The 15,426-nt window shown below is 53.0% G+C and overlaps 1 protein-coding gene across 1 annotated transcript; it reads left to right on the top strand.

Annotated features, from left to right (window-relative positions):
* Window positions 1-381: 381 nt before the first annotated feature.
* RGL3 (ral guanine nucleotide dissociation stimulator like 3) lies at window positions 382-13,666 on the top strand. The gene is made up of 19 exons (XM_028134721.2): window positions 382-414; window positions 792-905; window positions 1,387-1,610; window positions 1,771-1,824; window positions 1,938-2,152; window positions 6,724-6,866; window positions 6,953-7,168; window positions 7,801-7,904; window positions 7,999-8,083; window positions 9,694-9,750; window positions 9,859-9,945; window positions 10,143-10,175; window positions 10,257-10,378; window positions 11,035-11,130; window positions 11,232-11,300; window positions 11,386-11,482; window positions 12,165-12,287; window positions 12,376-12,490; window positions 13,473-13,666. Exons 1-19 carry the CDS (start codon window positions 382-384, stop codon window positions 13,592-13,594), a joined length of 2,109 nt encoding a protein of 702 aa, XP_027990522.2. The 3' UTR covers window positions 13,595-13,666.
* Window positions 13,667-15,426: the final 1,760 nt, after the last annotated feature.

Raw genomic sequence — 15,426 nt, forward strand, 5'->3', positions numbered from 1 at the left:
TGGGGGCCTCCAGAGAGCTGCCCCGCACCTGGGAGGACCGAGGACTCCACCTGGCGCACAGCCCTGTCGCCCCCGGGCTGTCCGCAGAGCTCCCCCACGCCGGGGGCACGGCGAGGCGCCTCCCTGGGAGAGGGGGGCCTTTCCTCCGGGCACAGACTCACACACCTGTAGGAAGAACCGGGGCCTCACCCCGCGGGTCTGGATGGGTGCCGGGGTCCCGCAGGGGGCATCCGAGAGCCGTGGGTCCCCCCGCCCCTTCCCGCCCCGCCCCCGCGCGGCCCGTCCGCCCCGCCCCGCGGCCCCCAAGTGCCCCGCCACTGCCCGCCGCCGGCGGCCCTTCCGCCTCACTCAGCCGGGCTGCGGAGCGGACGGGCGCGGGCCATGCTGCGGACGGCGGGGAAGGAGCTTGCCCTGGTAAGGGGACCGGGGGCCCCGGGACCCCACATCCCTGGCGACCCCTGATTCCGACTCCAGGTGCCGGTCCCCCGGACCCTGTCTCCCGGCCAGCCGGACCCTGCGGTCTCTCCCGAGATTCCCTGCCTCGGGCCCCGGGCCCCTGGCTCAGTGAAGGGGCTCCTCCGAGGGATGGAGGGGAGGAGGCCGGAGACACTCCGTGAGGCTGGGCCCTGGGGCGTTCCCACATGCCTCCCCATCCTCCCCGGACCCGGAGCCGGGTACTCGCGGCGCCGCGGACTTGCCCAGCCCGAGTAAAACAAAGTCCGGGGAGGCCCGGCCTAGCCCCGGCCCGGGACCGACCCCCCGCGGCGCCCTGAGCCCCCTCCCGCGCCCAGGCGCCGCTGCAGGACTGGGGCGAGGAGACCGAGGACGGCGCGGTGTACAGCGTCTCCCTCCGGCGGCAGCGCAGTCAGCGCCTGAGCCCGAGGGAAGGGCCCGGCGACGGCCAGGTGAGACGGGACTGGAGGGCGGGGCGGGCAGGTGAGCCGGGCGGGCGGCGTGGAGTGGAGCCCGAGCTGGGCCCGACGGGAGGGCGGGGCTTAGGGCGGCCCGGGAGGGTGGGCGGCCAGGGGAGTGGGGTGGGTGAGTGAGGTGGGGCCAGGTAAGCCCGGTTGGTGGGGCGGAGCTGGAGCGGGAGGGGTGGTCTTTCGAAGCAGCCGGGTGAACGCGGGTGGGGCGGAGGGCAGGGACCAGGACCGCCAGTGAAGCGTAGCTGGAGAGCCGAGAGCAACCTAGGGGCGGGGCAGCGGGCAGGGCCCGGGAGGCTGCGCTGTCCAGGTCATTGGTGCCAGGTGCAGGGTAAATCTAGGGGCCAGATTCCGAGGAATGGACGGGGTCAGATGCAAGAACCCTGCTAGCAACGGGTGTGGTTGGAAAAGGGGCGCTCCTGGGGCCACTCCTCTCTGGCATCGTCACCCCTCTGCCTCGCAGGCGCCGAGCCCCAGTGCGGGCACCTTCCTCCACTACCGCACCAGCAAGGTGCGCATGTTGAGGGCGGCGCATCTGGAGCGGCTGGTGCGGGAGCTGGTGTCTGTAGACCGTGAGCAGGACCCCGGCTTCGTTCCTGCCTTCCTGGCCACCCACCAGGCCTTTGTGCCCACTGCTCGCGTTTTGGGCCTTCTCCTGCCACCACCTCCGCCGCCCCTGCCGCCCTGGTCAGTACCAACCGGGAAACCTCCATGTTCCCACCCCGGACCCTCACCTGGGCCCTCCCTCAGGTTTAGAATCAGGAAATCCCCCAACCTCAGAACCCTCTCCTACGCATCCCCCCTCTTCCCAACACCCTTCTTCACCTGACTGGAGGGCTCCTTCCAGGGTAGAGATCAAGAAGACAGAGGGACAGGATCTGAGCTTCAACAAGAACCTGAGGTTGGTTTCCCACTTGGGCAGCTGTGGAAGGTCCTAGAGGTCAAAGGTCAGATCTGAGGTGTGGGGGCTGCAGAGTTCCCAACTGGCCTCTGAGGTCCTGCCCCTCTGGCCAGGGCTGTGGTGTCTGTGCTGGGCTCCTGGCTGCGGGACCACCCTCAGGACTTCTGGGACCCCCCTGCCCACTCGGACCTGGGCAGTGTCCGTACCTTTCTGGCCTGGGCTGCCCCACTGGGGGCTGAGGCCCTGGAAGCAGAGAAGCTGCTGAGAGATTTCCTGGAGGAGGCTGAGCAAGAGCAGGAAGAGGAGGAGCAGCCCCAGGCTTCGGCAGGTGAGGGGTTTGGGGCAATGACAGTGCCCTGAGCAGGCCTTTCCTGATTCATACCTCCCCCAGGGGGCTCCTCCCCTCAGAGAGCTACAGATCTTAGGCAAGATTCTTTTTCTTTTAAAAAAAATAAAATTAAAAATATATATATTTTAATAGAGGCCCGGTGCACAACATTCGTGCACTTGGGGGGGGGGTATCCCTTAGCTCAGCCTGCTCCCTTTCGCAGTCTGGGAGCCCTCAGGGGATGTCTTACTGCCTGCTTAGGCCCAGAAGCAGGCCTAAGCCACAGTCGGACATCCTTGGACATCCTTAGCAGTGCTGGACAGGCAGGCTGCTGCACTCGCCAGCCATCAGCCTGGCTTCTGGCTGAGCAGCGCTCCCCCTGTGGGAGCGCACTGACCACCAGGGGGCAGCTCCTACATTGAGCATCTGCCCCCTGGTGTCAGTGCACGTCATACTGCTGGGTCATTCCCTGTTTGGTCGATTTGCATATTACTCTTTTATTATATAGGATTGATTTCAAAGAGGAAGAGAGAGGGAGAGAAAGAATCACTGATCAGTTGCCTCCTGCATGCCCCCCACTGGGGATCCAGCCCATAACCCGGGCATGTGCCCTGACTGGGAATCAAACCATGACCTCCTGGTTCATAGGTCCACACTCAACCACTGAGCAACACCAGCCAAGTTTTTTTTATTTTAAAAATATATGTTTTTATTGATTTTTAGAGAGAGAGGAAGGAGAGGGATAGAGAGATAGAATCATTGGTTGGCTGCCTCCTGCACACCCCCTACTGCAGATCAAGCCCACAACCTGGACACAACCTGGGCACGTGTACTGGCCTGGAATCAACTGTGAACTCTTGGTTCATGGGTTGATGCTCAACCACTGAGCCACGCTGGCTGGGCTAAACAAGGTTCTTAATCTTGTCTGAGCCTCAGTTTCCTAACCTATAAAATGGGGAAAATATCCTTTGTCTAACATATTGGCATTTATCTAGCAGCTCCCTCCCCACTCTATCCTAACTACAAAGATGCTCCATCATTGGTTCAGAATGCCCTGCATTTTAACTACAAATCATTCCATTACTACTTACCTTAGGAGCCACAGAAATCTGAATTCAAATCCCAGTCCTGCCATTTGCTGACTGTGTGACCTTGGATAAGTCACTTTACTTATATGAACCTCAGTTTCCCTACCTGTGAAATGGGGGCGATAACAGCACTTACCTCATCGCCTCTTCATTCATTTAGCAGATATTTAGCCACTGGCCTCTATGCACATAACAGTGGACCGGAGCTCTCAGTTCCCTGGGGAAGACAATCAGTAGACAAGTAAATATACAAACAACGAGGGCTTGGCAAATAGTAATACTTCCATTATTGTTGTTATCAATGATTCTTACTTATTAGAATGTACCACTTATAATGAAATATGTACAAGAAGCCATACTGATATTTTCTTGTATAGTAGGGGTCAGTAAACTGGTCTTTTATAGAAAAACCTACCGACTTCTGTTGTAGAGAGCTTTAGGGGGCAGGAGGGAAAAAGATCCATATACTTCATTCAAGTCTTTGTTCAGTTGTCACCTTTTTCAGACATGCCTTCTCTGATCCCCTCCCAACAAATTTATTCTCTCACTCTGTGCCCTTTTAACCTGCCTTATTTTTCTGCATAGCACTCATTGGTTTTGTCCCCACCTCTGTCCCCAGGGGCAGGAACAATGCAGATTGGTTGACTGAATAATTATATATCCTGCTTATAAAGTATCATCTTCCACCCATCTGTGTTCCATCTGATCCCTATCACGAAAGCATCTGCATCCCTAATCCCCATCCTGTAATCCTCAGGTAATGGCCACATTTCTCTCCTCTTTACAAAGTAGCAGCCACTTTTCCCTCCTCAAACATTCAGTTATGCATATACAGGGTCGGGCAAAAGTACGTTTACAGTGGTGAGTTCAGGAAACATGGAGTTTATTCTTGTGTTATTTATTAATTATTGTATTATTTTCCATATGAACAGCTGTAAGCCTACTTTTGCCACACCCTGTATATCTTATCCTTCCATCTTCTGGTTACTAAGTGTTTTTCTTCCTCTGCTCTCAAGATTTCACCAGCTGCCTTAGCCGGTTTGGCTCAATTGATAGAGTATCAGCCCTCGGACTGAGGGGTCCTGGGTTTGATTCTGGTCAAGGGCAATTGCCTCAGTTGCAGGCTAGATCCCCAACCAGGTCGGGAGTTGGGGGTCAGGAGTTGAGGTTCCTGTGAGAGTTGCCCGGCTGATGTGTCTCTCTCACATTGATGTTTCTCTCCCTCCCTTCCATTCTCACTGGAAAAAATATCCTCAGGTGAGGACTAAGAAAAATAAAAAAATATATAACCTTCATGCCCACAATCATTTCCAACAAAATCAGCAATAATTACTTAGTATCAAAACATGGCCAGTCTGTAGTCAAATCCCCCTATTTGTCCCTACATTGTCTTTTTTACAGCTGTTTCTTTAAAACCCAAAGATCCATTGAAGGCATTCAGTTGTGTTTCTTGGGTCTCTTTTAGTCTATGACAGGCCCCCTTTGCCTTTCAGGTAATAACAATAGGAAAAAAAATGGGTCATTTGTCCTGAGCAGTGTCGCACATTCTTCTGCATTTGTCTGTTTGGTTTCTCATGGTGACATGTGGTATGTTCTCTATCCCCCATATTTGCTATAAGATTTGAAGGTTTGATTAGATATAGGTGCAGTTTTTTCCAATGCCACTTAAAAAAAAATACACACACACACACACACACACACACACACATATTGATTTCAGAGAGGGAGAGAGAGATAGAGACATCAATGATCAGAGAGAATCATTGATCAGCTGCCTCCTGTATGCCCCCTACTGGGAATCGAGCCTGAAACTGGGGCATGTGCTCTTAACTGGAATCGAACCTGGGACCCTTCAGTCCGCAGGCCAATGCTCTATCCACTGAGCCAAACCAGCTAGGGCCCAATGCCACTTAAAAAAAAAAAAAATGTAGCCCGGCCAGAGTGAGCCAGAAACCCAGGCATGTGCCCTGACCAGGAATCAAAACGTGACCTCCTGGTTCATAGGTCGACGCTCAACCACTGAGCCATGCCAGTCAGGCCCAATGCCACTTTTTAAACTAATGTTTTGCAATGCCACCTGTCCTCATTTGAAATGAAAGACAAATAATCAAGCAGACTTACTCAGATAATTTTAAAATAATAAAATGATGTTGTAACTGTAACACCAAGAAAAAAGAAAATGAAAGCAATTTACACAATAAACTAGGCTCATTGCTGTGTTGGTGCTTGGGCATGCCTCCCTGGAAGACATGGTGGAATTTTGTCTGTCGTAAGATCATGGGGAATGTGAGGCACAAACACCTGCTAATGCAGGAGAGTGCACTGGCCACAAGGACGCAGTAGCATAGATGTTAGTGACATCGCCTTCCAAAATGCTGAGCAACACTTGCAGTTTCCAAACAAAACAAAGTTAGGGCTTTCACAGTCTTTGCATTCCTGGAGCCAAAATAATTAGTGTTTCTGAGCAAGATAGTTGGGTGCAAGGTGCAGATTGCTATAAACAGGTTTTTCAAGGACACACATGAACAAAAAGAAAGAAAGAAAAAGTAGAATAGACGGAAAAGAAAAACAAGCAAAAGAAACAAGGACAACAATGGCCCGGAGGGACGTTTGGAGGCTGGGTGGCACAGTTCTTCACAGTGAAGCTTCTGAGGTGTCCCCTGGGGGTGCCACATTGAAACCCACTACCACAAAGTCATTCATATTTGAGTACTTTATAGCAGCCTGGTATGCATGATCTCATTTGATTTATTTTTTTTTTAAAGAAATGTGGGAGGGTGGATCAAATAAAAAGAAATTCAGATGAAGTAAAGAAAGTGCAGAGAAGTTTAAAGGCTTGTTTTAGTTCCCACAGCAAGCCCAGTGGGCAAGTTTGAATTTGAACTTGGCATTTTCTGACAATAACCTTCCCCAACCACAAAGTTATACCAACTTTCACCAAAAGAAAAGGGCAAGCCCGGCTGGTGTGAGCTTCAGCCTATGAACCAGGAGGTCATGGTTGGATTCCTGGTCAGGGCACATGCCCAGGTTGAGGGCTCATCCCCAGTGTGGGGCCTGCAGAAGGCAGTGGGTCAATGATTCCTCCCTTCCTCTCTGAAATCAATATATATATATATATATATATGCAAAAGATTTTATCTTAATAAAGTCTCAAAGTCATAAAGCTCTGTTTTCTACACTAGTCTTTGAGCACCTGGCTTCAAATCCCTGCCCTGTCATTTACTGAACTGACTTAAGGCAAATTGCTCCTCCCGCCCCTGGGAGGTGGGTAATGAGTAGTGCCTGGCTCACTAGTTAAGTGCTAAATTACCGAGTTAAACCGCACCGCGTGCTCAGTGAACGTTACTGTTGCTTTATGTCCTTGCAAACATTCAGGGAGGTCTCCATTTCACAGGTGAGGAAAGTGAGGCTCAGTGCCCTAGGTCCCACAGCCAGTCCTGAATTCACACTTGAGAGTTTTAACCCCCTCTAACGTTCCCTTAGGACCTCCTGCAACTGCCCGGACCCCCAGCCCAGACTCCCCCGAGGGCTGCTTGGAAGAGGAGGAAGGGCTGGTGCAGGAAGGCCCTGAGCTCCTGGACTTCAGTGTAGACCAAGTGGCTGAGCAGTTGACTCTGATGGACGTGGTGAGGATGCAGGAGGGGCGCAGTGGGGGTGGGGAGGGGGGGGGCAGGTCCGGCTGAGCACAGATCCTACCCCCACCTCCTTTCAGGAACTCTTCTCCCGGGTGCGGCCCTGCGAGTGCCTGGGTTCCGTGTGGTCCCAACGGGACCGGCCAGGGGCCGCCGGCATCGCCCCTACTGTGCGCGCCACTGTGACCCAGTTCAACCTGGTGACCGGCTGCGTGCTGGGCTCTGTGCTGGGGGCGCCGGGCCTGGCTGCCCCGCAGAGGGCGCAGCGGCTGGAAAAGTGGATCCGCATTGCCCAGGTGCATGTTCGGGGGCGGTGCCCAGGTACCCCGAGAGGCAGGGGATGGGCGGAAGGCGCCAAAGGAAAAGCCGAGGACAAGGCTGTGCCAGGCTGGGGCGGGGACGCCGAGGAGCTGGGTAGGCCTTAGGATTAGAGGATGGGATGGGTGTGATCGGGCGGGTACAGGATTGGAGGGGGGACCAAAGCCCAGACAAGGGGGCAGGGGTCCCGAAAAAGACTGGGTGGGGGCGGGGCAGGAACCTCTGGTCAGAGAGGAAGAGACAGAAATGAGCCCCTGGAGAGAGAGAGGGCGCGTGGCCGGCATGGGGAGTGGAAAGGTTGAACCTGGCCTGAGACTTGGGTTCCGGGAAGAGGGGTCTGGTTCCGGAGAGATGCCGCGGGCGCCTCTAGTGCCCACTGAGAAGGTCGAGTCGGGAGACAGAAGCCAAGGTCAGAAGTAGAGGCAGCTGGGGGAGGGGCCGGGCCGCAGGTGGGAGAGGGCGGGACTCCTGGAGCCGAGACGGTCCTGGTAGCTTGTCAGATGTGGGGCCAGTCGTAGAGGTCGGACCTGGGGTGAGAAGTCAGGAGATCATCGAAGGCGGATTACACCTGGCCAGGCTTGGGGTCTGAGCGCCCCCCGCCCCCTCCCAGCGCTGCAGGGAACTGCGGAACTTCTCCTCCCTGCGCGCCATCCTGTCCGCCCTGCAGTCTAACCCCATATATCGGCTCAAGAGCAGCTGGGGCGCTGTGAGCAGGTGAGTAAGAATGGGGAGAGAAGCTGGGCGAGACCTCCCTACCAACCCCAGCCCCGACCCTCCCAGCCCTGACCCCTCTCCTGTCCCCCCACAGGGAGCCGTTATCCACTTTCAGGAAACTTTCGCAGATTTTCTCGGACGAGAACAACCATCTCAGCAGCAGAGAGATTCTTTCCCAGGTACAGAGGCCCGGCCGGCCGGGGAGCTGGGGCGGGCAAGGCTCAGGCTGTCCTTGTCCTTCCCCTGCACCTCAGAAATGACCTTGTCCTTGCATGTGGGCAGCCCGCGTTTTTACTGCCTCTGCTGCCCTCCTGATAGTTCCACTTGCTAACTGCCTTATTTATTCATTCAACAAATACCAGAAGTTACAAGGAAAAGGTCACTGAAGGCTAGAGTCACAGCAAAGAGTGAAAAAAAAAATTGACTTTAATAAGCAAAACTCACAAACGCGTGCCCACAGATCAGACTTACTGTAGGCAAGATCGAGGTTCTAAATGCAATTAGGTTGTTAGGGTGAGTCCAGAATTGATGGGACAGTCCTCACATTCACCTCCTGCAGGTCCCTACCCAGATGTCCCCTCCGAGATGCCCTCCCTGTGCCCCCCAGCATCTCATTCTTTTTTTTAAAAGAATATATTTTTGTTGATTTCCGAGAGGAAGGGAGAGGGAGAGAGAGATAGAAACATCAATGATGAGAGAGAATCATCAGTTGGCTGCCTCCTGCATGCCCCTCACTGGGGATCGAGCCCCCAACCCAGGCATGTGCCCTGACCAGAAATCGAACTGTGACCTCCTGGTTCACAGGTCGCTGCTCAACCAATTGAGCCATGCCTCTGGACTCTATTGTTCTTTTCTTATCTCTGAGTATCCTTAATTACTACGTTAAGTTTGGTTGTTGCTCTCTCTTCCTCCCTGATGTCTGCTCCATGAGGCGTGTTTTTGTATGTTTTACTCACTACTGCTTCTCCAGGAGCCAGAGCCTGGCCCAGAGCAGGCTCTCAATTAATATCTGTGAGTGAATTAATATCTCACATAAGAATGATCTCAAGGAACAAGGAGCTCTGCGTTAAGCACCTACTGTGTACTAGGCACTATGCCAGGAGGCTTGGCCACAAACCAGAGAGACACAGTTCCTGCCCTGGGGGGGAATCAGGCCCCAGACAGGGGAGACACACCGGGCAATGATAACTGCCCCAGCAATGATGTAATTAACCAGGCAGAGCAATGCCATGAAGGCAAGTTCAGGGCATTCCCAGCGGATTGCCTGAGGGCCTGGTCCATCAGACCTGGGACAAAGATTCTCACCTGTGTTGAGGCTGTCCCTGGGGGCCATGGCACTCACAAGCCCCACCTAGGGTCATCCTCAGCGGGGCCTACCCCCTGCCACTTTTCTGCTCCCTTCCTCCCTCCCCTCTTCACTTTCCTTGGAGTGTGACCTTTGCAAATGGTTTGTAATTGCTAAAGGCAAAAAAGGCAAAATGGGCCCGGCCTGCATGGCTCAGTGGTTGAGCATCTACCTATGAGCCAGGAGGTCACGGTTCGATTCCAGGTCAGGGCATATGCTGGGGTTGCGGGCTCGATCCCCAGTGTGGGGCGTGCAGGAGGCAGCCAATCAATGATTCTTGATCTCTCTCTCTCTCTCTCTCTCCCATCCTCTTTGAAATCAATACACATATATTTTAAAATAAATAAATGAAAATAAAAGCAAAATGGGTGTGTATTGAGGCTTCTTCCCTGAAGGAGAGGTCCAAGAGACCCCGGATCTGCTCAGTTCTTCTCCTGCCCACAGGAGGAGGCCACTGAGGGACCCCAAGAGGAGAATACTCCCCCAGGAAGCCTGCCTTCAGTGAGTGGTGGTAGTTTGGGGTGGGGGACAAGTGGGACCCTCATGAAAGGGGATGGGGCGTGATGGGGTCTGTGATGGTGGAGAGTGACTGGAGCTCTGGGGCCACAGAAACTGCCCCCAGGCCCGGTTCCCTACCTTGGCACCTTCCTCACGGACCTGGTTATGCTGGACACAGCCCTGCCGGACATGCTAGAGGTCTGACTCCTGACCCTTGACCCAGTACCACTTGCCCTCAGCACAGTGGCCTCCTGACATCCCACCTTTGACCCTGCCTGCAATCCGAACCCCAGCTCCCTTAGTGCAGTAGGGCTCCTGACATCCCAACCTCTGACCTTGACCCTCAATCGATCCTTAACCCTGGAGACTCCAATTCAGACAAAGTTTTCCCCCAGGGGGATCTCATCAACTTTGAGAAGAGGAGGAAGGTGAGTGGGCGCTGGGGTGAGTATGGGAGGGGCCAGGGTGGGATCAGGGCAGGGATGAGGTCTCAGAAACCATACCCTCAGGAGTGGGAGATCCTGGCCCGAATCCAGCAGTTGCAGAAGCGCTGTCGGAGCTACTGCCTGAGCCCCTGCCCGCCCATCCTGGCTGCCCTGCGTGCCCAGCGCCAGCTCAGTGAGGAGCAGAGGTGACCACCCTGTGGCCTGGCCCAGCCCCACCTCGACTGACCCTGGATTTGCTTACCCTGTACACCTCTCCAAATCCTTCTAAGACCACCCCCTTCCTGAGCCTTGACCCCCAACCTGTGACCTTGCATCATCTCCAGACCAATTGAGGGCCCCAAATGACCTCCCACCTTAAATTTGACTCTATCTGACTTTCTGACTTCAACGCAACCATCCATTCTGTCTTCTTCCTACCTCTGACCCTATCTGACCCGCGATCCCATTCCTGACTCCCATCTGACTCTCCGAGCCCAATCACTGACCCCCAATTTTGAGTAATTGACTATGACTTTGACATATATTTGACCGTCCAACTCAACTATCCCAATTATTTCCTTCATTCTGTGGAATCCATGACTCCAATGATTACCTGACCTTGAATTCTATTCTTGACCCAATTTGATGCCTCAGTCCCACCTGTGAGTCCCTGTGTGACCTGCCAACCAAGCCATCCCATCTCATTCCTAATAAGACCCAGTTTCTTTATGACCCCATTTACTACTCTGACCCTGGTATTTGGTGCCCAATACTTGGCTGTTCCCCACAATATCCAAACCCAGCTCCCAACTGATTCTAACTCTCATCTCCCAATGCCCCCATCTGCACCTTGATCCCTCAGCTACCGTGTCTCCCGTGTCATTGAACCACCAGCTGCCTCCTGTCCCAGCTCCCCACGTGTGCGGCGACGAATCAGCCTCACCAAGCGTCTCAGTGCGTGAGTCTTGGGAATGTGGGTGAGGTGATATGGGCAGAGATGGGGGGGCTGCTTCTGGCTCTGAGTTTGGCCTTACCCTCATCCCCTGTCCCCACCCTCAGGAAGCTGTCCAGAGAGAGAGGCTCGTCTCCTGGTGGGAGTCCTGGAGACCCCTCATCCCCCACTTCCAGGTGAGCATCCTGTTTAGTGAAGGAATTGGAGGTGGCAGGGTCAGAGGTTGGGGTAGCACCACCTCAGGCTCTGTGTCTCTCCCAGTCTGTCCCCAGGGTCTCCCCCATCCAGTCCTAGAATGAGGGACCCTCCTCCTGGAAGTCCCCCAGCCTCTCCAGGGCCCCAGGGCCCCAGCACCAAGGTACCAGGACTGCCTGTGTGTACATGTGGGACTGTGGGCACCCAGGGCTCGGTGTGTATGTGTGTGTGTGTGTGTGTGTGTGTGAGAGAGAGAGAGAGAGAGACAGAGAGACAGAGAGACAGAGAGACAGAGATTTTAAGGCCAGGCATGTACATATGAGATTGTACTCATGCTTGGCTCAGTACTTGGGGTGTCTGTCCAAGGGACCATGTACATTTTCATGGCCTTGATTGAGAAATTGTCCCTCCATCTGGCTTGTGCTCACATCTGGACCTGTGTGTCTGCTCGCCCATGGTGCAATCCCACATTTTGCAAGAATTGGTGTGTTGCCAGGAATTTGCATTCCTGAAGGGGAAATGTGGGCATGAATATCCACCATATCCACATGCCCATGTGCCGGGCTGTTCATGGATATGGACTTATATGTGTGCAACAACTGTGAGCATGTGTATGTACTCTCTGTTCTGTGTACATAGGATTTTTTGTGTGTGAACATGGGTTTATGTTTATTAATCATGTAAATGTGTATAACAGGAAATGAAGGTTTGTATGTGATGGGATTGCACAGATGTGGACTTGTATGTATGTGCCCTAATTGTGTGTCCCCTGGCTTTGAGTGTGTAGGGGCATGTGTTGAATGCATTAATAAGGAAGGGGCCTAATGCTCCCCCACTGCTCACAGCTGCCCTTGGCCTTGACCATGAGCTGTCCTCGAATCCCCCACGTGGGGCAGCAGGGCTCAGAGGCCCGGGTCATCCGCGTCAGCATCGACAATGACCACGGGAACCTGTATCGGAGCATTCTGGTGAGGAAGGGGGCCAGGGACCTGCTGGGGGCAGCCCTGCCCTTGGGGCTCAGACTGTCATATCTGACCTCCTGCTTTCTTTTCCCAGCTCACGAGTCAGGACAAGACCCCCAGTGTGGTGCAGAGAGCCTTAGAGAAGCACAATGTGGCCCAGTCCTGGGCCCGTGACTACCAGCTCTTCCAAGTCCTTCCTGGGGACAAGGGTGAGCAGGGACAGCTTGGAGCCTTGGCTGGGGGGCAGCTGGGAGATGGCCCTAACAGGGCCAGGAGATGGTACAGGCACAGGGTAGGGATAAGATGAAACAGAGTGGGGGTGAGAGGCAGTAAAATATTTGTTCCTCAATTATATGAGTCATGTGGTTATCCTGGCTCAGTGCGAGGCAAGAGGGCACCTGGGATTATAGGGAAATGAGATTGCCCGGGGTTAGACAAGAGGGACTGTGTGTAGAAGATTGTCTAGGCTTAAATGTATAGGATCATGAGATTGTTCAGGCTTAACTTGGTGGGGTGCAGGACTGAAGGGGCTCTGGGCTTTAATTTGAGGGGAAATGAGTTTGTCCAGGCTCAGCCTGGGAAATCTGAAGGTGTCTGAACTTGGCACAGGAGAAGGCCAAAAGGTATTGAAATTCAGGCTAGGGGACCATGAGGTTGTTCAGTGTAGTAGGTTGTCCAATTTTTGCAAGGGAGAGACAAGAGGTTGCTATATTAAAGAGCACGACATGAAATAGGCTGGACACTAGGAAGGGATAATATGAGGCTCAGGTGTCAAGGGCCATAGATCGTGCGGGCTGGAAGTAGGAAGTCAGAAGTTATCCAAGTTCTTGGTAATAGCAGCATGAACTTGGCTGGGAACTGGCTATGAGGAGAGAGTGGGGTGGGAAGGAAGTTGTTTGGGATGGGTGGCCTGAGTTTGCCCGAGCTCGTAGTGTAGGTTATCTAGACTCCAAGGGAAGTGGCAGGAAGTTGCCCAGGTTTGTGGTGGGGAGGAGGCATGAAGTTGTGCAGGCTTTGAGTGGGAAGTTGTCCAGGTTCCCAATGAGAGGAGAACGAGATTGGCTGAGCACTGGCTGAAGGGACCCAAGGTTGTTCAGGCCTCGGGTTGAACGGCAGACGGTTACCTAGGTCCCTTGTGGGGGAAGTATGAGGTCGTGCGGGCCTTTCATTATTATGTCCACACCTGGCCAGAGCTCCTGATTCCTGACAACGCCAATGTCTTCTATGCCATGAGTCCAGCCGCCCCTGGAGACTTCCTGCTGCGGCGGAAGAAGGAGGAGGCCCAGCACACAACCTCAGTCTCCCCGACCTGAGTTGGCTCTCTCCTGCCTCCAGGACACAGGTCCCATGGGCAGCTTCTATCCCCATGGGGGCAGCAAGGGCACTCCTCTCCCAGAAAGCTCCCATTCCCCAGTAGAGCCCATTGTGCTCCATACCCTGTGACCCCCTCCCCCCAACTTTACTGGGCCCCATCCCACTGACCCTCTTGGCACTGGATCCCTATTCCAAAGTCCTCAGCTCACAGGGTGGCTGGTGGAGAGCGCTATTGCATACTGGAGGTCAGACCCTTCCCTAGAGAAATCTTGTAACTGTTTGGAGAGGCATCACAACTGACAGAAGTAGATGAAAACAGTGACCAAAGATATGAAACAGGAGTCGGTCTTCTTTGTTTGGCACCTGTGCCTCTTGTTCATTCTTCTTTAAGATAAAAATGTAAAAGCAAAGAACTAAGAGCCCTAAGGAAAGGATTGGGTGAAGCATGACCAGACACTGGGGGAGGGTAGCTGGTTTCAGGACTCCCTCCCCCAACATTTTTGGGGTACTATGCTGCTTTTCTGCTGTGTGTATGGGAGATGAAGAAGTGAAATTCCATTGGAATCAGAGACAAATAACGTCATCACCCATGAGTCAATAGGGCTGTGAAGACAAAAGGTGAAGCTGAGTTGTCTGTCAGTACTGGGGTAGGAAGGAGAGACAGGTAGAGCCCATCCAGCCATGGCTCAGTGGTTGAGCATCGACCTATGAACCAGGAGGTCATGGTTGGATTTCCAGTCAGGGCAAATGCCCGGGTTGCAGGTAGGGGATGTGTAGGAGGCAGCGATCAATGGTTCTCATCATTGATGTTTCTATTTCTCCCTCTCCCTTCCTCTTTGAAATATATATATATATATATATATATATATATATATATATATATATAATTTTTTTTAAAGAAGAAGAAACAGGTAGAGAAGGCAGAGATGGAGTGAGCTATAGGGCCATCTACAACAGTCATAGCAAGAACAATGATATGCCCACTTATGAACTCTACTCTGTGCTGGACAATAACTAGGGGCTTTATATTTCACTGTATTAATCAGGATTCTTTATGTTTTAAGTGGTCAAAAATCCAATTCAAATAGGCACATGCATAAAGGAAATTAATGGCTTGTGTAATTTAAAAATTCAGTGGGTCCACTTCAGGTACAGTTGGATCCAGGGACTGAAAAGATGTCATCGGGATTTTGTTGCTGTCTCTTGGCTCCAATTTTGCTCTAAGAATGAGACTGTCTATTGTCCCCTCAAATCCAATCACCTTCTATGGTGACAGAACCAGTGGTTTTTACCTGGTCACCCAGAGTAAAAACTGCATTTCCAGTCTCCTTTGCAGCAAAATGTGATCATGTGACTAAGTCCTGGCCAATGAGATGTAAAAGGAAAGGATGTGGGCAAATGCTAGGTCCTGTCCTTAAAGGGGTAGTCCTTCCCTTCCTCCTCTTCTGCCTCCCGCTGTGTGGAGTGGATCCTGTGGGGTCGGGTGGGCCACACCCTCTAAATAACTGAGCAACAAAATGAAAGGAGCATGGAACTGCCATATTGTATTGCTGCTACTTGGATTGTTGCATAAGAGAGAAATAAATGTCTATTTTACTTGAACCACTATTATTTGGGTTTCTATTACAGTAATCAAAAGAACATTTTAAGTAACATAGCCCCACTCCAAGGCAGGCTCACACCTCCTGGGAGCATAGCCAGGCTTACATCCCACCGTCTCCATCCCCCCGTGCAAGGAGAACAAACCCCTTTTTCCCATCAGATCCAGCAAAAGTCCCACAGCAGATGCCCATTGGACCAATTGAACCAATAACTGTTTAGAGCAGTGGTT

Source organism: Eptesicus fuscus, chromosome 6, assembly GCF_027574615.1.
Source record: "Eptesicus fuscus isolate TK198812 chromosome 6, DD_ASM_mEF_20220401, whole genome shotgun sequence".
Lineage (NCBI taxonomy): Eukaryota > Metazoa > Chordata > Mammalia > Chiroptera > Vespertilionidae > Eptesicus > Eptesicus fuscus.

What these genes read in the sequence shown, in the direction of transcription:
- RGL3 (XM_028134721.2), top strand. Translation starts at nt 382, where the DNA reads ATGCTGCGGACGGCGGGGAAGGAGCTTGCCCTG. An exon ending in GCAGAGAGATTCTTTCCCAG is followed by an intron (nt 8,084 to 9,693) that starts GTACAGAGGCCC and finishes TCCTGCCCACAG; the next exon opens with GAGGAGGCCACTGAGGGACC. An exon ending in CTCACCAAGCGTCTCAGTGC is followed by an intron (nt 11,131 to 11,231) that starts GTGAGTCTTGGG and finishes CCCCACCCTCAG; the next exon opens with GAAGCTGTCCAGAGAGAGAG.